We start from the raw sequence: 22521 nt of genomic DNA, 5'->3' as shown, positions 1-22521 counted from the left end.
AATTCTCTTGCCTCAGCCTCCCAAGTAGCTAGGATTACAGGCGCCCGTAGCAAAGTCCAGCTATTTTTATTTATTTTGTTGCTGTAGTTGTCATTGTTGTTTACCTGGCCCAGGCTGGGTTCAAACACGCCAGTCTGGGTGTATGTGGCTGGTGCCCTACCCACTGAGCTACAGCCGCCACCCCTAGAACATTTTTCATCACTCCAAAAAGAAATTCTGTACCTGGCAGCAGTCACTCCCCATTGTCCCTTCCTCCATCTCCTGGCAACAACTAACCTACCTTTTGTCTCTATGCATTACCTATTTAATAAAGCACTTAACATAAAAGACTCATACAATATATGGTCTTTTGTGATTGGCTTCTTTCACCCAGCATAATGTTTTCAAGGTTCATCCATGCTGTAGCACACATTAGTACTTATTCCATATTAGGGTTGAGTAATATTCCAATGTGTAATACATCAAAAAACTTCCCTGTGAAAGATGTCCTCCTGGTAACAGGAAGAAAGAAACATTCTTATGACCAGAGATAGGGACTCAAGGCCAAGAGAATCCTATACAAACAGACTTGTTAAAATAACTTTCACTTTCTTTAGCCTCCTCATATATTTTACCTAGCACAAAAAATTTAGGTCTTCCTACTTCTTTGGGTTTGTCTTTATGAGAGTTCCTGAGTGTCATAAAACTTGTATCTGTACATTTTTCTCCTGTCAATTTACCTTATGTCAATTTAATTCTCAATCCCAGAAGATCGAAAGAGGGACTTTTGCTTCCCCTCCAAATTGTTTCCACTTTGGGGCTCATATAACAAAATGCTGCCATAAACATTCATACTCAAGTTTTTGTCTGGATGTATGTTTTCATTTCTCTTTGGTAAATAATTAGGAGAACTGCTAGGTTGGTGGAACCGCCAAACTCTTTTCCAGAGTAGCCGTATCATTTCACATTTCCACTAGCAAATGTATGAAGGTTTCAATTTCTTTATACCTTTGCTGACACTTGTTATTACCTGTCTTTTTGCTTATAGCTGTTGTAAAAGGTTTGAGTGGTTTCCCCTTGGGATGGCAGCTTGTCTTTTATAATAAATATTTTCATAGAAATAAACATACTGTATAGTGACACCAACTACTTGTAAACCTCTAACAATTGTAAAATCCTGCCTTAATGTATTAAGTGGGGTCCAAAACTTCCAATTATGTAACATGCAGAGTTACTCTACCATAAGGTTAATAAAATGATCTAGATAATATGCACACAGCAAACTCAGAAATCCTCCAGGCTAGCTGCAGATCCCAGCCATCCTGATCTTGACTAGACTTGTGCCATCTGGTGGTAACTGTATTATTCTTTGGCTTAACATCAATGGAGATAAACCTGAGACCTGCAGCTAACTAGAACTTTAAGGACAGGAGGAGAGACTCCAGGAACTCCCCAGTTATATAACATCCATCATTTTCGTGGCCTTATGTGGGAGACTAGGCTGGAAGAATAAGAATGATGCTCTAATCTCCTCCTCCCAACCCCAACAATGTTCCTCATTATCCCCTCAACCCCTAAGAACTTTAGTATTCCCCAGTTGAAGAATGCAGGTCATGCATATACACATCACTGCGGAATTTTGCTGTATTTATATAATTTAGTGAAAGAACAAAGAGAAACAGTCCAAAGACTTAACTTCAAAGGTCCTACGTGACAAATGATAAACAGGTTAAGTCTAACATTCATGATTTATTAATTTAAGCACAATTTACAGCGCAACTTGAAGCAATAAATATCCAAAAACTTGACCCAAATGTAAGAAAAAATAGAAGTGTCTTGCTAAAAGTTTGTTGTAGTTCTGTAGGATTAAGAGCAGTAACAAAAAAACCTTTCAAAAGCCAACACCATGTGAGGAATATATGTATTTCCTAAGGTTAGACCTTCCCTCTCCTAAAATAATTAACAGAGATATGTTAATTGATAGTCCAAACATTTCACTTAGGATAAACATTCTTAAATCTTGTGTCCTTGAACCCCTTAGAACAGAGCATGTCAAAGCACTCTTTCCTCTTAATTCTTACGTAGAGAGAGTGCAGCATGGGGCAGTTCTGAGGAAATGGACCAGGGCCTCTGGTTGCAAGCCCTGTTCATTCATTTAACGTAGCATTAAAGTGTTATTTTCTGTGGGGAAAATGACCCTGAGAAGCCTATGGATAGAATAACAGAAGGGTGTATGTGAACTTGAAATGGAAAAAACTTCTATGTTCTCATTGATGTCCAACAGGCATTTCTTTCCATTATTAATGTGTTCACAACCCCCCAAGTTATCTACTACTTTGTCATCCATAGAAATGACATATATTTCGAAATTTATATTAGTTTCTACAGATATCCCCTCAAAATTTCATGTTCATACTAATTTTTTCAAAGTCCAGCAGTAATTTGATCTGCTGACACACAACTGCAGTTTCTCTGTGTAGAAACACTTGTGCAACACAGCTGGCCGAGGATGAAGCAATTCTTGCTATTTAGCCACCAACTGGTAAAGTTTTTGTTCTCATATTGGTCAGACATGTAAGTTGATGTGTCTAGTATTCTGTAATATTAAATGTTCATTAGTCAATTTGCAGAAGGTGGTATGTCATTTTGTTATTTGTTAAAATTCTGCAAGTTTCACAGTTTAAATAAGGATTTTTTTTTTTTTTTTTTGGAGACAGTTTCACTTTGTCACTCTTGGTAGAGTGCAGTGGTGTCATAGCTCACAGCGACCTCAAACTCTTGGGCTCAAGCAATCCTCTTGCCTAAGTTTTTTTTTTTTCCACGTTTAGTGGACATGGGGTCTCACTCTTGCTCAGGCTAGTCTCAAAATAGTGAGCTCAAGCGATCCACCTGCCTTGGCCTCCCAGAGTGCTAGAATTACAGGAATGAACCACCTCAAATGAGGATTTTTAATTATCTGATGGTGGCATGTCTTTCTGTAACCTGAATGGGTACATAGATGAAGAATATATACCAGGTGGCTTCAGACATGTGTGATGGCTAAAATAGAAGTTGATGTGTTAATATTACATAATTTCTTATTGCTAACAAACTACTCATTGATATTAGATCACACACAGGGTTGTAAATTCTGTGTTTCTATATCAGCTCATTCTTCTTTTGTTGCTTCTTTTTGTAATTCTATGAACTTTATTTTATTCACTTAAAAACATTTTGAGAAAAGGTTCCAAATTTCCCAGATTGTTACAGGAGTCCAAAAAACAAAAAAAAGGTTAAGAACCTCTGCTAGGGGAATGATCATGTATGAATCAAAGAAATTACATAAGAGATTGTGTTTGCACATGAATCGATGTGTATTTCTGTGAAGGGCTGTAGCTTATATGCTACATTTTCAGAGGACTTTGACCCTTCCAAAAGATAAAGAAGGTATATTTTTGCAAATCCAGGCAAAACAACCTTTAAAATTTCTATAAATAACTGGATAGGTTTTTACCCTGTCATTTCATGCTAAGACTAACCACGGGAAACAAGATACTACAGTAGACCTTATAAGGACAAAGAAACACTACCTTTACAAGCATTTTGCACGTTAGCCCTAAAATAACTGGTACCAAGCAGTAACTCCAAAACTTGGTAATCCACACATCCCACTAGGAATCTACTGTTGCAGTTCTACACAGTCAACAAATGGTAAAGAAATATTATTTGATTTTGATCATACTGAAAATATAATAAATGTGAATTGTAATATGGGAGCAGCTATCCTAAAATAGGCTTAAAAATTCTCTACCTATATTTGGATAAGCAAAAGATAACAAAATCAAACTATTTCCCTCAATGGTTCTAAATAAGGAAAATCCACTAATAAACTGTAAGCCATTTAAATCTATTTGTAAAATAGCTTTTTTCACTGTAAGTATAAATTTAAAGATTTCTTACCCTTTCAATACTGTGTTGCAAACGTAGTTTCATCCTTACAACTTCCTGTTGCCGGAAAAGCTCTTTAAGTGGATCTGACAGTGAAGGCGGTGGTGTGATCTAATTTTAAAAATATAGTTAAAAATATTATAATTAATTTACAATAATGAACTATTCTTTTAAAATTAAACCTTTTAGTGCATAAGTTAAAAAAAAAAAGAGGTCTGATGATCTGTGATTTAAATAATATAGTACTAATTATACAACTGGTTATTGCTTCTCAGTCCATTCTAACTGTGTGAAACACAGCAGAGTATCCCAGCAACAGGAGATGGTTGGCCACATCAAATTTTTTTTTTTTAATTTCTTATAGCATAACTGTGTACATTAATGCAATCATGGGGTACAGTGTGCTGTTTTCATGTACATTTTGAAATACTCTCATCAAACTGGTCAAGATAACCTTCATGCCATTTTCTTGGTTATTGAGTTAAAACATTCATACTCTGCTTTTAGAAAGATTCACTTGTACCCTTGTAAGATAAACCATAGAGGTGACCCCACCAATCTCCCTCCCTCTCTGGCCACAGCAAATTTTAAACAGCAAATCAGGACTGAGAAAATTGTTTACTATAAAGAGACACATTTTAGAGTATCAGTGACAGCTCACAGAGAGGGAGGAGTCACAAAAACAGGAAAGCTGGCACAAACATGGAGGAAACACACCTAAAGATTACAGCAGTCTGAGTTTATTGGTACAGTGAATGAAGTCCCTTTGCACACAATTAAAAATCAAACACTGAAGTCCTCAGTGTTATACTCAATGAAAATCTTTTATAAAAGTAGATAAAGTGGCCTAATGAATTTGTGATTTTCAAACTTCTTTATTGAATGTGTCATCCTACACAATTTTATTTTCATACTCTAAAAAGCCTATGATTCATCTCTAATTTGATATTGGACTTTGCTATCTGGTTAAAGAAACTCACTGAATATACATGTGCATTCCACTCTTAAAATACAGACATATAAGAGATGGCAATAACCATCTGTGACCTCTGAATGATCTTCCTTTACCTCTGAGTATCTGTATTTCCTTGCTTATAATTACTGTCAAGATAATAGGGCAAACCTAAGTTATCTCAGTATGTTTTGGCACAACACAACTTACTTGACTCTTTTTTTGTTGTTTGTTTGCCTCAAGCTGTCCCCCTGGGTAGAGTACCGTGACATCACAGCTCATAGCAACCTCCAACTACTCAGCTCAACTGAGTCTCTTGCCTCAGCCTCCCAAGTAGCTGGGACCACAGGCGCCTGCCACAACGTCCAGCTATTTTTTGGTTGCAGCCGTTTGTTGTTTGGTGGGCCCAGGGTGGATTCGAACCCGCCACCTTAGGTGTATGTGGCTGGTGCCTTAGCCACTTGAGCCAAAGGTGCCAAGTCTTGACTCTTAATTAGTAGTTTAACTGTCAACTTCATCTGCCTAATAGGACAAGTGGGTATTATATCTGCTTCCTGATGTGGTGTACAGGAATCATATAACACCACATGTGAAAAGCTCTTGCCAAAAATCAAACCTTAATCTAGCAAGACTCTACAATCAGCATTCAGTTTACAAGGCTTATAGGGGGCTGAAAACTGTGTTAAATAACATCATAAGGATTTATTCAATTTAAACAGAATGTGGAGAATCCTATAGGGCACATAACTTATTAGGCTAATCATTCTTAAGGCCTCTAATTTCAGTATATTTGTTTCATTTCTGTATTCTGTCAACTACTTTAAATTTAATTTGGTGCTTTTGTTTCAGTTTTGCAAAATCATATAGGCCTCTAGTTATCTCAAGGAGTGTAGAGGAATTGTATCTACTTGTCTGAGGTTGGGGTAATGCCTCAGCTGTGTCTCAAAGAGCGAGCAAGACTAAGGAGAGAAATGAGACACTGTTGGGAAAAAAATAAAAGGCTTAGGGAGAGAGCTAATTCTAAGAAGAGAGGACAAGATGATTAAAGGCATAAAATAAAGTAAACAGCATGGTATCCACAGGCAGCTACAAGGAGTCCTGAGTTCCTGGAACATCAAATCTGACAAAAGAAATGGTGAAATGATGATGGAGAGATCAGCAGGGCAGAGCAATGGAAGCTGAAGTCTATTCTGTAAAGGATACAGAATTCTTAAAGTTGGCTCCACAGAACATAAAACCCATAGAGATAATTTATAGGAAATGGTGCCAAAAGCAATTAAGTTTGAGAAACACTGTACACATATACCCATGCTGGAGCCTCACAATTAACACATTAAAGGTTCTGAGAAGTCCTGTGTTAAAGCAACCTATTTATTTATTTATTTATTTATTTTTTTGAGACGGAGCCTCAAGCTATCCCCCTGGGTAGAGTGCCATGGCATCATGCTCACAGCAACCTCCAACTCCTGGGCTCAAGCGAGTCTCCTGCCTCAGCCTCCCAAGTAGCTGGGACCACAGGCGCCCCCCACAACGCCCGGCCATTTTTTGGTTGCAGCCATCATTGTTGTCTGGCGGGCCCGGGCTGGGGATTCGAACTCGCCACCCTAGGTGCATGTGGCTGGCACCTTAGCCGCTTGAGCCACAGGCGCCGAGCCTATTTTTAGATTAATAGTATTTCCAAAGCTTATTTGACCATGAAAGCTTCTTCTGACCCGTGCAATAGAATGTAGTTACACACCATGGACGAGGTATTTACATAGAACATAGGTATCAGGGAGCTACTGTCAAGTCTTACAGCTTGCTGTTGTGTCTGCGCAATTGAGGAAGCAAATCATAGTTAAGGTGATGAGAAATGGAGGAGGGAGTGATGCAGGTTTTTGGGTAAGTTCAGTTCAGTGTTGACATGCTGAGTCTGCGATTCAGCTAACGGACATTCAAGTGGAACCAGAAGAAGCTAAGGACAGAGGCTTGAGTTGTTGGAATCATCAATCTCTAACATATAGAGGAGAGATAAAAATCACCAGAAGGATACATGGAGACTTTGAGAAAATTTTCCCTTTGCTCTTTTCCACATCTACCTTTAAGTGAATCATGTATGCAGATTTTATCGTTCAGTATCTATGAGTCCCAGGAGCCTCAAGAATACTCACTCGCTTTACAGTTTCCCAGGGGTACACTTGCCTCTTATCACCCACTCTTGGAATTCCTCCAAGATTTCTGTAGGGTATGTTGTAACCAGTGGCCACAGTAGATTGCAGATTGTAACAAGTTTCTTTTTTTCTCCCTATTCATTTGATTTTGGCAAACCTGACCTGCAGTTTTACTTTTTTTTTTTTTTTTGGAGACAGAGTTTCACTTTGTCACCCTTGGTAGAGTGCGGTGGCATCACAGCTCACAGCAACCTCAAACTCTTGGGCTTAAGCAAGTCTTTTGCCTTAGCCTCCCAAGTAGCTGGGACTATAGGAGCCTGCCACAATGCCTGGCTTTTTTTTTTTTTTGGTTGTATCTGTCGTTGTTTGGCAGCCCCGGGCTGGACTCAAACCCGCCAGCTCTGGTGTATGTGGCTGATGCCCTAGCCGCTGAGCCAGTTTCACTTTTTTCTAACCTTGATTTCCTCTGGAAAAATGGCAGTATCCTAGTTAATTCTGAGGAAAGTAATTAATGGAAGAATAAACACTTAGATGGATTCTAGGGACATTTCACCAAACTTCTAATGGATTTTACAACCAGATCACATAAATATGAGGAAAGGTTATTTTGATGAAATGGTAATTAGCTGGCTAGGAGGAAATAAATGAATAAAACCATAACGGAAGGTAAGCAAAATAATATAGTGCTTAAACAATATTTGTTACTTTGGTCTTAATTTTTATTTTTTAACACTATATATATATTTTTAAACTGTATTTTGAACATAGGAGTTTAATAAACTCAAACTTGCAGCCTTTCATGAGCAAAAGGCTGGAGTTCATATATTTAGTTCTATTAAATGTCAATCTTAAAGTCACTTGAAGCTGGAAAAATAATGGTAACACCTTAAAACTGCATAGTTTTTTTAATGTTTTAAATGGACTTTAGCATACACTATTTCAACCTGCTTTGAAGTAGGGTAGATATTCTTGTTTTATCAATGTGGAAACTAAGGATCAGAGATAAGAAGTGAATCATTCAAGATCACACAGCTGGTTTGCAGCAAAATCTAGACTTGAACTCATGAAACTCACATGGATGAAAACAAATGAAGACCTCCCCAGAAGACTGATAAGCCAAGCAAGTTGAAATTTACACAGGTGAATCAGAAAGGACACTGCCAACTACTCTTTGGAAGTGAAATAATGGACCATAATGGATTCTGTCTCAAAACTTTTGTAGTGACCTACATGTATATGAAGTCAACACACTGCATTAGGGAACCAACCTAACATGGTTTATTTGAAGTTGCTCTTATTGAAATAGTTTGTACAGAATTCAAATTTAAATAATCTTTATATTTATACCTATATTTTAAGCCTGTAACAGTAAATATTATTTCAGGTAAAATTACTCTTTTAGAAAAGAAATATTGGGGAATAAGAAAACCCAAGAAAGTTGCCAGCTTTATATTCTTTGAATATTATTTTTTGAGACAGGGTCTTGCAGTATCTCCTGAGCTAAAGTGTAATGGTGCCACAGCTCACAGCAGCCTCAAACTCCTGGGCTCAAGTAATCCTTCTGTCTGTCTCCCAAGGAGCTGGGACTTACCAGTGCATGCCACCAGACCTGGGTAACTTTATGTTTTGTAGGGACAAGGTCTCTTTCTTACTCAGGCTGGTCTGAACTCTTAGCCTCAAGCAATCCTCCCACCTTGGCCTCTCAAAGTGTTAGGATTACATACTTGAGCCACCATGTCTGGCTCACAATTCTTATTATTTTTAATCTAGTAGGTGCTATCTCAATCTCTTTTAGGACGACTTAAAAGGTACTAGTATCAAGCAGATTCTGTGAGTGTGGGACTGAAAGACCATCTTCTAACTTTTTGATCTTTTCTGAACTGGGCTTTGAAAGAAGGAACATCTTTGAAACAGCAGACTAGTGAGACGACTCAAAGTATAAGAAGTGTGCACAGTAGGATAATAACTATAGCCAAGACAAGAAAAGTATAAAAAGGACCTTGTATACAGGGGACTGGAAGTTTAGCTTACAGAAAATTACGAGTCCCTAAAGGTATTTAGCCCAAAACTGATTTTGCCTATTTTTTTCTACTTTAAAATAAAATGTAGCTACCAGAAAATTTGAAATTACATGGCTTACATTACATTTCTATTGGACAGTGTTTGAGATGTGTATCAAGTGATGATGTTACTTACTGTGGGAATGCAAATCTTGCTTAAGGGATTTCCATCCAGGAGATACGATCCATTAAATGTTACATATTCATCATAATACTGAGGTGCTTGAGGAATAACACTACATAATAATTTGCGCTTTTCTTCAATTTTTTTCCTTATGTGCAAGTATTCAAAATATGGATTTGCTCTCTCTGAACTGTATGGCTGAATCTCATCTAGTTTCAGAGAATCTACGATGGCTGCCAGAGACTGCTGAGTTTTCTCTTTTGCTTGCAGTAAAGAGGGACTCACTTGCACAGGCTGAGGTACACGTGACACTTTCCTTTTCCGTGGATGGTGAATCTGAGGATCATCTTCTTCAGTTAATCTTATTCTTCCTCTAGGAGATGAAGACTCACTGTCTTTTTCTGATAATAGTGTACAATTGGCAAGAATCTGTTTGCTCTGATTTGCCACTGTACTTGCTTTGTTTCTAGTCATTCTTTGAGGGATTTGGTTTTCAGTTTTATCATATTCAATATTTTCTTCTAATTCTACTTTAACTAGTTGAGCATATTTATGCATTTCTGCTTGAGCTGACTGTTGTGAATGGTTTTCCAGACTGGATAGTGAGCTTTGTTGAGATTCTTCATCTTCAATGGAAAGTAAACACTTTTCACTTTCAGGACAATGTTTTGGATTATCTTGTTCATTCAAGTTTCCTTTTGGCATCCCTGCATTCATTTCACATAAATCAGAATCACGCCTATTCAAATGAGTTAAAACCAAATTTTCCAATTTTTCTTTTTCAGGTGAAATAACCTGAATATCAGGTGTGCTATTCTCAACTTCATGGCCACTGGAAGACTTGTAAGTTAGTTTGCTAAATGCATAATGTGTATTTAGCTGGGCAGAAACATCACTTCCATTAAAGTCCTTTTCTGATGATAATACAGGTAAAGTATTAGTCTTTTCAAAATTTGGTGATGCTTCTTGCACAGTGCTTTCAGAGTACACTGGGACAAAAGCATCTGTTCTTTGAACATCTGCTAGAAGAAAAGTATCTTCTGTATCTTTTGTAGATTCATTATCAGTATCTAAAACAGAATTGATAATTTGGATTGCATTTTTCTGTTGTAAAATACCCGGCTCTTGATTGGCAACATATGATGAAGACATATGTTTAGAAATGGTTTCAGCATCTGACAGTGATTGACTAGAGAAAGAACAAGGATGCTGTGAAGGCAGAAAAGATGCTGGATCCTGAGCACAAGAATTTGCTGGCAGTTCAGTCTGGTGGAGGGATAAAAAATCAGTATTTTCTTTTAGTATTTTGTTTTCTGAATTACAAAAGCCCTGAACAGAGGAATCTTGATCAGGCATATTAGAGTTTGGGCAGATAAAGTCTCTGGTGCTTACAGACTCCAGATTATCAACAGGTATCTCCCATGCTTTATTTTGGATCACACCAACTGGATTAGACTCTAAATGCACAGGACTGTCCACTACAGTGCTCACTGGAGCAGTACTCTTGATAACATTTATATCTGTTGAAACATATTTGTTGTTTACAGATACAGTTGGGGAGGCTACAAAACTAGAATGTATGCTAGACACATTTGAATGGTCTCTTTCAGGCACATTTGAGAATATCTCAGGTTTGGGGGAAGGACAAGTATCTCTTGGCACAGCTAATAAGCTACCTTGACTGTTTTCTTCTGATATAGTTTGGAATTGTTTTGTATGTTCACAAATGACAGATGGCATGCTACATCTTCGAACTTCTATGATAGATCTCCCCTCATTGATAACTAGTTTAACGTCTTCTACAGATGACGACCTGAGATGGGATGCTGGAAGTCTGTTTGCATATGGTGGTTTAATTCGATCTGGAAGATCAGCCAGGCTGTCCAATTCCCTTTCATGAAGGGCAGGAGATTTGGCAACTGACAAAAAAGGTGACTGGGAAAAGGACATTTGGGATTCTGAACCTTCTAACATGAAGTCAGAGTCATACTCAACTGGAGGCCTTGGAGTTGTCACTGTAGTATGGCAGGAATCTTCTGAGCTAGCAATAGAAATCATGGATACAGATCTGGAGCTGAGACACAGCTTTTCAGTTTCTGATCTAGGAGACCTGTTTAAGCTACTATCTGAAACAAAAGATGACTTCCCTAAATTCATTATATTTTTGTTGTCAACAGATTGTGATCTGCTGCTTACAGCATCTTTAGGTTGTTTCTCCTTGGTATAAGCATCAGTCAATTCTGAACTTTTTGACCTAGTAAGTTCCTTATTTTTGGATTCAGTTAGTGCATGCTTTGTTTTCTCTTTATCTTTTACTTTAAGTTCTAAACAGTTGCGATTTCTCAACCGTTCCTTTTCCTTCTGCTTTATTTTTTCCTTATGTTTCTTGTGCCACTGTTCTATTTCTAGGTCTTTAAGGCTTAGCATTCGCTCAAAACTTGTCTGCATTAAATCATCGTTCACTAACCTCTTTTCTTTAGGTCGAGTATCCTTTGATACTGGTGATGACTTAAGTTTAGGCTTATCTGCTTCAGATTTTAGTTTGAGTAAACTATTCAGTTGGATCTTATCTTTATGTTTGTCTCGCTCTTTGTATCTATCTATATCCTTATCTTTTTTATCTTTTTCTTTTCCATCTGGAATTTTCAATGGTTCATCTTTTGTTTTTTCTTTAAGGGATAAAGGTTTTTCATGTTGTGCTTTATTACTGTCTACTATACTTGGCTTTTTCTCTTCCTGTGTGTGTTTGGAGTTAGTTATATTTATACTCTCTTTATCTCTAGATTTTTCCCTTTTATCTATCTCTCTGTCTTTTTCTTTACTTTTGCTTTTGTCTGATTTAGTATACTCACTATTTTCTGACTGTTTATTTTTCTTCTCAATCAAGTGTTTTTCTTTGCTTTCTGCTAAATGTCTTTCTTTTTCAGGTTTTTCTTTGTCGTGTTTCCTATCAATTTTTTCCCTAGTTTTCTCTCTATCATCAGTTTTTTTAACAGTAGTATTTCTTATCTTCTCACCTTCTTTATGGAATTTCTCTGTGTGATGAGAATATACCTTGTCTTTATCTTTTATCCTATCAACACATTCACTAAGATCTAACTTATCTTTTTCTGACTTATGCTCATGTTTTATTTTCTTCTCTTTTTCAAAATTTTTTCTTTCAGTCTTCTCAAAATCCTTTTCTTTAGTTTGAAATCGTTTCTCAGATTTTTCTTTACTTTCTTTTATATATTTTTCTTGTTTTTCAACATCTATTTCCTTTTCCATTATAGATTCATCATTGGCACTAACACTCAAAGAACTGAATTCTGTTTCTTTATCTGTGAGTACATTCTCTCTCTCTTCTTTTAGATCTTTTATTTTTTCTTCCCTAAATTTTTCACTTTCCTTTTTAATCTTTTCCCGTTCTTCTTTAATGTTCCTTTCTCTTGGAATATGCTTTTCCTTGGCTGACTTATCATCTTTGCTTTTTTCGAATTTTGTTTTTTTTTCTAATGTTAGGGACTCATGTTCCATATTTAAAAATAAATCTTCACTTTCATCACTTTTAAAAAAATTCTCTTTCCAAAATTCTCTATCAAATTCTACACTCCTCTGCAGTTCTTTAGCACTGTCTTTATTTTTGTATTTTTCCTTTTCGCCTTCAATTTCCTTTTTATGCTTTTCTTTTTCCCTCTCTTTATGTTTCAATTTATGTTTTTTTAATGTTTTGCCTTCTTTATCCATTTTTTTCAGTGTACAGTCCGAGTTTTCAAGAGTTGGACTATGATCCTCATCCTTTACTTTTGCATTTGATTTTTCACCAAATTCTAAATGGAAATCTTTCTGATGTTTACTTTTTTCTTTATGCTTACAAGATTTTACACTTGAACTTTCTGGTAGGAATTCAGATTCTGTATTATCAAACCGAACAAGATCAGGCTGCAATGACATTTCTGAACTTCCCGGTGATAAACATGTTTTAGTATGCTCTTGCTTTAGTGGTGTTGATTGTTTTTCACTTAATCCACAAGAATGTTTGGGAGATTTACCAGTGGCAATATGAAATAAATGTAAAGAAGTATCATCTTTGGGGCTAAAAGATTTCCTAAAATTCCCCTCTTCTCTGGTTTTCTCTGGACAATCTAACGTAGTATTAACTGTCAAGTTTGCTATTCTAGTATTTTCTTTTCCCTCTTTTTCTTGTTTTAGCTCTTGGTTCTCTTTATTTTTATTCTGATTTTTTAATTTTCTTTTAACTTTGCCTTTCTGTTTGTGTTCACTTGAAACTACATAGTCCTTTTTGGTTTGTACATCAGAATTCGACGTTTCAGGGACAGAACATGAAGTAGAAATCTTTTTGGTCTGAAGAACTTCTTCATCAGAACTTTCAGTACTGGAATACAAAACCCTAGATGGTTTTTGTTTTTTACTTTTAAATGACTTAGGATAGAAGGCTTTCTCTTGTTTTGCAAATAAACTATTTTTTTCGGCTTCAGATTCATTGTCTTTTCGTTGTTCCTTCCTAAGAATATGCCTATCATCAATCATCTTATTTATTTCTTCATCATCATCATCTTTGAACTCATACTCATCAAGGGCAGACGAAAGAGGTGCTTTACTGGGAAGTATTTGTTTATTTTCACAGATGAGAGAGTCCTTCTCTGTTTCAGAGTCAATATTTTCATCAACACTGGAAGGATTTACTGACTGAGCCTCTTCAGAATCTAGAACATGAAAAGAAAATGTTGGTCAAAACACAACTGTCAGAAAAATGAGGCAGAGAAAGACAGAACTTATACAATATTTTGAACAATTCAAAATCACTCCAGATTTATATGTAAATAGTGCAATAGAAACATTCAGGAACTTTGCTACAGTGTTGCAGAACTATCTGCTTTATGAAGAGATCCTTTTGATACTTCTAAAAGCATGGAATGTTAAATTCATAATACAGAATATAAAAATATACAATACAGAGATTCAAAAACCCAGGTCCGGATTCAGGGGAAACATTAGCTACTAAAATGTTATGCAAAGTTCTGCATACATACACATCTTTTGTGGAGAGAAAATTAGTTTTTAACCTGAATATGATTCTCTGATCCAAACATCAAGAACCACTATCTTAAAGAGCTTACTTATATAAACATCATACATTATTTTATATGTTTCAGAATGGTTATTAGTAAAACTATAAGGGACTGCATGATTCCCATGAAGAAGAATAACTTAAAGATGAATGATTTTAATTGTATAAGAAATGTGACTGTGAAAAAAAATTGAAAAAACTAAAAGAAATCCCTACTAAGATTTTAATAACTGAATAGACATATAATTTGATAAAACTGCTGTTCCTTCACTCTTATCTATAATTTAGATTTGATACTAATATATGACATTTTGTACAATGTGGGAAATAATGAGTCCAATTCCTACATATTTTTAAGTATATGAAAATTTAATTTTATGAAATTACCTCCAAACCTCTGTATAAATATAGTCAAAGTACTGTTTTTATATCTTTTTTATTTTTTATTTATTTATTTTTTTTGAGACAGAGCCTCAAGCTGTCCCCCTGGGTAGAGTGCTGTGGCATTACAGCTCACAGCAACCTCCAACTCCTGGGCTCAAGCGAGTCTCCTGCCTCCGCCTCCCAAGTAGCTGGGACCACAGGCGCCCGCCACAACGCCCGGCTATTTTTTGGTTGCAGCTGTCATTGTTGTTTTGGCGGGTCCGGGCTGGGGATTCGAACCCGCCACCTTAGGTGTACGTGGCTGGTGCCTTAGCCGGTTGAGCTATAGGTGCTGAGCCTATCTTTTTTAACAAAAAGATGCCAGGCATCTTTTCCTACCTTAAATGTATACATGGTACCTCTAACTGAAAAGAAAATCCAGGACTCTATGGGAAATGAAAACAAAGGCTTTGACCAAGAAGGAAAAAAACCATAAACTCACTACAATAATAAAGATTTCATTTGCTAAGTATTTAATGTGAAAATTATACATTTTAATATATTAAGCTTCCTCCAAAGAAATATGCCTCCCAAATATTCTCGCACATGAAAATTCAAACTCCAGGAGCACTTTTGAGTGTTTACAAGGTATCTGGCATTGTACTAGGATCTCTGAGAGATCACAATCTTTTCTGGAGATGTGGCAACATTCCAAGATAATATCATTATAAAATGTCAATGAATGATGAAGTTATTCTAACATACATAGTATAAAAAAATCTCATTTTTGGAATTATAACTGCTTATGTAGATGTTGAAAATACTCTCTATTACAGACATTTATTTATGTAGAAAAATGTTAATACATGCTATTACTTGGAAACAGCAGTGGGTGGATGTTTGTGTGTGTAGGGAAAAGGATCAAGGGAAATACATTAAAACATTATCACGGGTAATGGAAGGAATTATTAAGAGTCTCATTTTATTGCCCTTGGTAGAGTGCCGCGATGTCACAGCTCACAGCAACGTCCAACTCCTGGGCTTAGGTGATTCTCTTGCCTCAGTCTCCCAAGTAGCTGGGACTACAGGCACCTGCCACAATGCCCGGCTATTTTTTTGTTGCAGTTTGGCTGGGGCTGAGTTTGAACTTGCTATCCTCAGTATATGGGGCCAGTGTCCTACCCACTGAGCCACAGGCACCGCCCAATTTTCATTTTCTTCTTTAAGCTTTTCTCAATTTTCAAAATTCCTAACACAACAAATGTATTACTTTTTTGAGACAGGGTCTTATTTCCTAGCCTCTTATTTCCCAGGCTAGAGTACAGCAGCATCATCATAGCTCACAGCAAACTCAAACTCCTTGGTGATCCTCTTGTCTCAGCTTCCTGAGTAACTGGGACTACAGTGTATCACTGTGCCTGACTAACTTTTCTTCTTCTTTTTTAGTAGAGGCCAGGTTTCACTCTTTTTCAGACTCCTTTCGAACTCCTGAGCTCAAGAGTTTTCTGCCTCAGCATCCCAAAGTCGTAGGATTACAGGTCACTGCACTTGGCCCAGATACATTATAATACTTTTATCATTAGAAAAAAATTTTTTTTAAAGTTCACTAATAGGTATAAAATAGTACCACTATTTGGTTTTTTTGATATCTGGTATGGGTTTATTTTTCCACGTTTATATGTCATTTGTAATTTCTTTGGCGTATTTTCTTCTGTCTTTTTATGCCTATGCATATTGTTACTGCAATTATACACACATGATCTTATGCATGTTTCACTTAACATTATCATCACAATGCTTACGAGTTTTGAATATACGCATTAAAGGTTAAATGCAAACTCTCTTATAGGAGTTATACCCATGTGGTATATGAATATAATGAAAGATGCAAGATTTTTCATTTGGGTTCATGATTTATCAGGAATTTGAAAGGAATGCTCTCCAATGCAGATATACCTTTACTCTAGTGATTCTTTTTAAAAAGATTCCTATTTTCTTTTTAAAGGAAAGAATGTAAATTCTGAAGTAAATTACTTAGCCTGACACTAATTAATGTCCATTATAAGTCTAGAAATTTCCACAAGTAAACAACTTTCACTTGGCTCTGGGTGTCAAGTCACACATGCCCACTAGGCCCATTCCTCTGCACATTTTCTCAGCACTGTAATGACTCTATGAACCTCAACAAAGACTACTATACCTTCATGATGCCGTTTTTTTGGTAAACCAGACAGATCTTTTCCTTTTTTCCTTAAGCAGCCTCTAATTTTTCCATTTATTTAACCACTCAGCAACACAGGTCAACCCGGTCCTGGATATTAATGGGACAGTAACTTTTCAAAAAAGGTTTTTTTTGGTCTGTCTTAGTAGGTTACTGCTATAGTGAGAAAATCACCTAAAATTAGCTTCAAATTCTTATAAGTCAAAAATGGCTGTTATACTTTTTTCATTTTGTCCCATTTTTAAGTCTCTGATGTTTAATCACTAAATTTGAATCTGTATTTAAAATATTTTATATATTTATGACAAAAACACTTCTTTAAAAATTTTAATGTTTGTTTTCTCAATTTATTCTCAATTTTTATTTGAGAAACTAGGGAGGAAAATGAGAAACAGAAAGGTTAAGCGATTAATAAAAATTTATTGTTTTAACAAGGCATCTTTCTTCTCCATGAAAAAATAAATTAAGTTCCATTTTACTCAGCAAATACGCTTTTTTCTTTTTTAAGAGAGACAAGATCTCATTATGTGATCCAGGCTGGAGAAGTGGTGAGATCATAGCTCACTGCAGCTTCCTAGTCTCACAAAGGAAGCTCCTAAGTAGCTGGGACTATAAACATGCACCAGCCACCAGGCCTGATTTTTGCTTAGTTGTTTTAATAATGGGGCCAGTCTCTTGCTCAGGCTAAATCAACTTAAAATACATTTGAAAGTTGTTCATGTACAACTCAAGGCAAATTCAGATATTTGCAACTAAGACTCACGATATTTATGGAATGATGAAAATGTTATTTGAGTTCTCTGTGATTTTTTTTCTCTACTGAACCTACCATAAATTTCCATCTTTTCTTGTATGGTATCCAAATGGAGCAGCAATAGAGACGTGACTCATGTAGGGGTCATGTATATGTATATGTAAATCTCTCCCTCAAAATCTCTCCAGCATAACAAGCAGAGGTTTTGACACATGCTACTTACATCTCATGTTGACATATGATAATACATTTCACACGTCTGACTAATGAGAAAGTCAATAGACGACAGGCATTTAAAAATAGGTGAATACGTGATTGATTACATATTTTTAGAAAACAATTATTCTATTAGTGTCACCTATATTTCAGGAGTGGATGTTAAGGATACCAAACTACACATACCATGATTTTAAAAAACTTATAATGAAGACTAGGTCTCTACCTCCCACCTTTCCTCTGAAATTCTAATGACTAAGCTGGAACTTCATGAACTCCTTTTAACCACTCCCAAATCAAGACCGGAAACTTGATTCAACTTATTACTTTGTCTTTCATTATTGTTTCCTCTTGCTGCTTAAAGGCAATATTCCCTACTGGTGTGGTATAACAACCAATGTGATTATTCACATTAAAAATTTTAGTGCCATTTCAACTCTTTCAATTCTTTGACTTCCATCAATGTTTGGACTGTCTTTTAAGTCCATCTTCTCTCTATTCCCACTACTACTGTCTCAGCTCAGGTTCTTATTTCCTGCTCAGATCAGTAAATACCTTAAACCATGGTGTGACAAGCACTACAGATCATATTACAGTCTCTTCTTATTGGAGAGCTCCCACTGTAGGGTAACATAAAAGCTCTGAAGACTATATAAGACTTCTCAAAATCTGGACCACCATCTCTACTACTACCACTAGCCCTGTCATTTGCTAGGCAAATAATACTTGACCTTTACAATAGCTATTATCATCCCCATTTAAGAGACAAATAGGCCAGGGTGTTTTTTGCCTGATATCACAGTGTGTTCTATGGTACCTCCCCTTCTTTGTTATACATATTAGCCATACTAATACTTCCTCTTCCCCAAACTTCCATATATGTAAATTCTGATCAGTTGCTCTTTATTATTTTTTACCTGTTTAATAAGGAAACATTCAAGAGTACTAGACAGGGAATAAAGCAGTTAAAGAATTTATATATAGGAAGCCTTAAAAGTACCAAAGGGAGACTTGTCTTCAGAGTGCATTTGCATCAGAATTTACTTAGATTACATATTTATTTGGAATGATTTGGAAGGAGGTAAAGGTGAAGCTCCCAGTCACCTCTTGGAAACACCATGGTATGGAACCATTCTACAAAATGTGCCTGTTTTTTTTCTGTTATTCACTGAGATATGGGAAGTCAAATATTGTCCATTTTCCAGAAAACTTAAGGGGAAAGTGAAGGTTATTTGCTCCACATATAACCACTGCATTCTACATCATCTCGATGAATAAATGTTTTAACATACAAACATACCCAAGATTTAATTTCCACATAAACTTAAAGGCATACTAGTTTATTAACAGCAACTGCTTAAATCTACAGCACCCAGAGAATGAGAAACTTTCATATTTTATCTATGTAGGGCAGAGCATGAGAGGGGTAGAGGTATGCTGCACATGTGGACATCTCAGCTAGGCTCCACAAAGTGGAGGGGAGGGGAGGGCACCCAGTAGAGAGGAAAGCAGCAGTGTTCACAGAGCAGGGAGATGGGAGGCGACATTTACCAGGAAAGCACTAGCCCTCCTTGGATAATGTCTCTGATAGCCGAGAGCTGCTCATTTTGTCTCTGATAGCTGAGAGCTGCTCGTTTTCTCAAGGGTGCTTTTCTGAAAATTTGGGCCCCAAACATGGGTGCACATTATACACGGGAGTGCATTATACACAGCAAAACACAGTAATACAAATTTATCCACTATACAATTTTGTATAGTATCCAGATGGCAACCAACTGGCTGGTTAATTCATTGTTGATGTTTCCCCAAGCTCTCCAATTTGAAGAGGTGTTAGAATTTCATTTATATGCTATAATCTGCTATTTGATTTGCTTCATTAGTTTTCACAAAGCCTGTCCTTTCAGCTATTGTGCACTGATATGTCTACCTTCCTACACTGAACTTGTGTGTTTAATTTTATATATCAGTTGCTGACTTTTTTTTTGCCAGACAAAAGTCTTATATAATAGCGCCAATTTCACACAGCATTTGTATAATTATTTGTTATTCTGTTTATTTATGAAAATGAAAAAACTGTTGACATTATTATAACACAATTAAGATAAAGAAGGAAACTGTTGGATATAAAAGTAGAAAAATCTTCAGCCTCTAAAAGCTCACTGAAATGAAGATTGTTTAATTGAGAAGAAAAGGAAAATTAGAGAACCCATATGAAATACCGTATGTACACACACACATATATACACACAGAGAGAAAGTCAGAGTCTGGCAACATGTTTGAGGTTATGGGCAAAATCAGCACATAAATGATCTGAATAAATTCATACAGCAAGTTTATCTCAGTAAGTGCTAGAAATGGGTTTCAAAAGAATTTCAATGTTCACCTCAGCCTTAACAAAAATTAAGAAAATCGATCAGAACCATTAAATCCCCACAAGTTTTTCTTCCCAACATTGAAATTGAGAAAAGAAAACACTCAGAAAAATAACTGCCTTAAATAAAATCATGAAGATGCAAATAAGTAAAATCCAGATTCCTGGAATCTGTCAGGCAAATGACCAGGTAGTTTCAACGAAAAACTGCAAGAACTTAAGAAAGGAAGGAGGGGGATATCTATAGATTAAAAGATACTCAGAGACATGTCACCCAATTGCAGTATATAGAAATATCTGGATTCTGATATTGAGCAAGTTTTTACAAAAATTTATGATTTTATGGGGCAATTGGAACCTAGAACAATTTAACTGGGTATTTACAAGTAATAATAATCAATCACTTAAATTAACTTAGCCTAGGTGTAATTATGGTATTATAGTTACAACTGCAATAAAAAAAAATAGCCCTATCATTTTAGGAGTTATCTACTGAAATATTTTTCATTAAAATGACTCTACAATAATGCAGTGGAAAAAAGTGAAGAGAGGGCCAATCAAAATTAGCTCTAATGTGGTAACTATCAAAACTGGGTAATTATAGGTACAAGACATGAGTTTTTTCTTTTTTTGTAGTTTTTGGCTGGGGCTGGCTTTGAACCTGCCACCTCCAGCATATGGGGCCAGTGCCCTACTCCTTTGAGCCACAGATGCCACCCCAAGACATGAGTTATTAATAGCATTCTTTTTACTTTTATAAATATTTGAAATTTTCTGTAACAAAAAAGTAAAAACACTAATTTGCTTAAAATCAAATTAATCTATTTTTAAATGTTTTAAATAATATATTACACAATATACAGAATAAAATAAATCAAAAATTCTAAACATATATACAAAGTTTTAAGAAGTTCTAATAATTGTCTTTATTTTCTGAGTACAAAATCAGATAACAAATAAGCAAACACATTTTTAGGAACACATTATGTACATGTATGAAAATGTTTTCTTTCACCAAGGATTGATTTTATACTTAATGATAGACTATGGCCAAAAACATCACTAACATTTCATTTTCAGCATCCTCTTTGCTGAACAGAAGTATTACATTCAAACAACAATGACGAGTTTAGTCATGGCACACTTCATGACAGTAGTGTAGTTAAATCAAATAAATGCATATCAAAATAATATTTCAGTTATATACTGACATGAAGACCATCTGACCCTGAACTTCCTACACCTCTTAGTAATAATCAGCTTGGTATAGTAGCACACAGATTCTGGCACTATCCTCGCATTTAAACTTTTGCTTTGCCATTTAATGGTCAGTGATCTATGATTAGGGAAAACACTCAAAAGGGCTGTTGTGAGGATTTAATAAACTAATTTATGCATAAAATTGGTTATACCATTATGTAAAAACTGGCACATGCCATGCATCTGATAAATATTAATTCATCACCTAGAAAAAAGAGAAGAATATATTATGTAAATTAAAATCATTTCAATAACACATATGCATAACATCAAATATTGCCAAAACATGTATGTTAACTTAAAAAGGCCAAAAGTCCATCCTGTAACTTTTCTTGTATGTTAACCTTGTACTATTACTATAAGACTGAAGACAAAGACTCAAACTAACTGCAGGCACTATTTCACTTACTACAATGCTACAGTGGAAGTATATGGTTCATCAGAGTGAGGGACAGAAGAAATATAGTGAACTAAAAAACAATTTTCTTGCATCTATTATTTTATACGTTAGTGTTTGGTGAAATGTATATTTTCATCAAAGTACAAATCATAATTAATAGTCACTTGTGTAAAATATTTTTTTAATATTCCACAAAGAGGAGAAACAGGAAATAGGATGGAGATTGGGGGAGGTACACAGTAATATAAACTATGTTTCACTTGCTAACTGCAATTTAGCATTAACCTGCAATGCTGGTATGTAATGATTTTAAAAAGAGTTTCTACAACTAAGTTGAAGAAAACTTTTCACTGAAAATAAGCCCTGGTAAAAGGTTAAAATGAATACTGTGTTTTGAGTCTATAAAGCATCACTACTATATAATGTTAGCAATATTAACAATAAACTTTTCCACTAGCAAAAAGCTAGTAAGTGGCAAAAGTAGGTCTTCAAACCCAAGTTTCTGTGACTCCAAAACTGGTACTCACAACCATCGTGCTATGTTACTTCTGAGTATATAAAAGGCATTGAATATAGCCAAGATGAACTGTCTACTCAAAATTTTTCCATACTTTGTGACTAAGCACAAAGTATTCAAATGAATACCTTCTACTTTTTCTCGTCATTAGGTAT

General features: G+C 35.7%; 1 protein-coding gene across 8 annotated transcripts in view; it reads right to left on the bottom strand.

The window, feature by feature from the left end:
* The window catches only part of ANKRD12 (ankyrin repeat domain 12), a 116723-nt gene that overhangs the window by 7707 nt on the left and 86495 nt on the right, over window positions 1–22521 (bottom strand). For all 8 annotated transcript variants that reach the window (XM_023507608.1, XM_023507610.1, XM_012812177.2 and 5 more), the window contains 2 exons: window positions 9205–13898; window positions 3919–4017 (listed from right to left, as the gene is read on the bottom strand). In XM_023507608.1, coding sequence (XP_023363376.1) covers window positions 3919–4017; window positions 9205–13898 — 4793 coding nt within the window. The remainder of the gene's footprint in view (window positions 1–3918; window positions 4018–9204; window positions 13899–22521) is intronic.

Source organism: Otolemur garnettii, unplaced genomic scaffold, assembly GCF_000181295.1.
Source record: "Otolemur garnettii isolate 467f Iridium unplaced genomic scaffold, OtoGar3 scaffold00193, whole genome shotgun sequence".
NCBI classification, from domain to species: Eukaryota; Metazoa; Chordata; class Mammalia; order Primates; family Galagidae; genus Otolemur; species Otolemur garnettii.
Note: the sequence above shows the minus strand (reverse complement) of the source record. Positions and strands in the feature narration are given on the sequence as shown.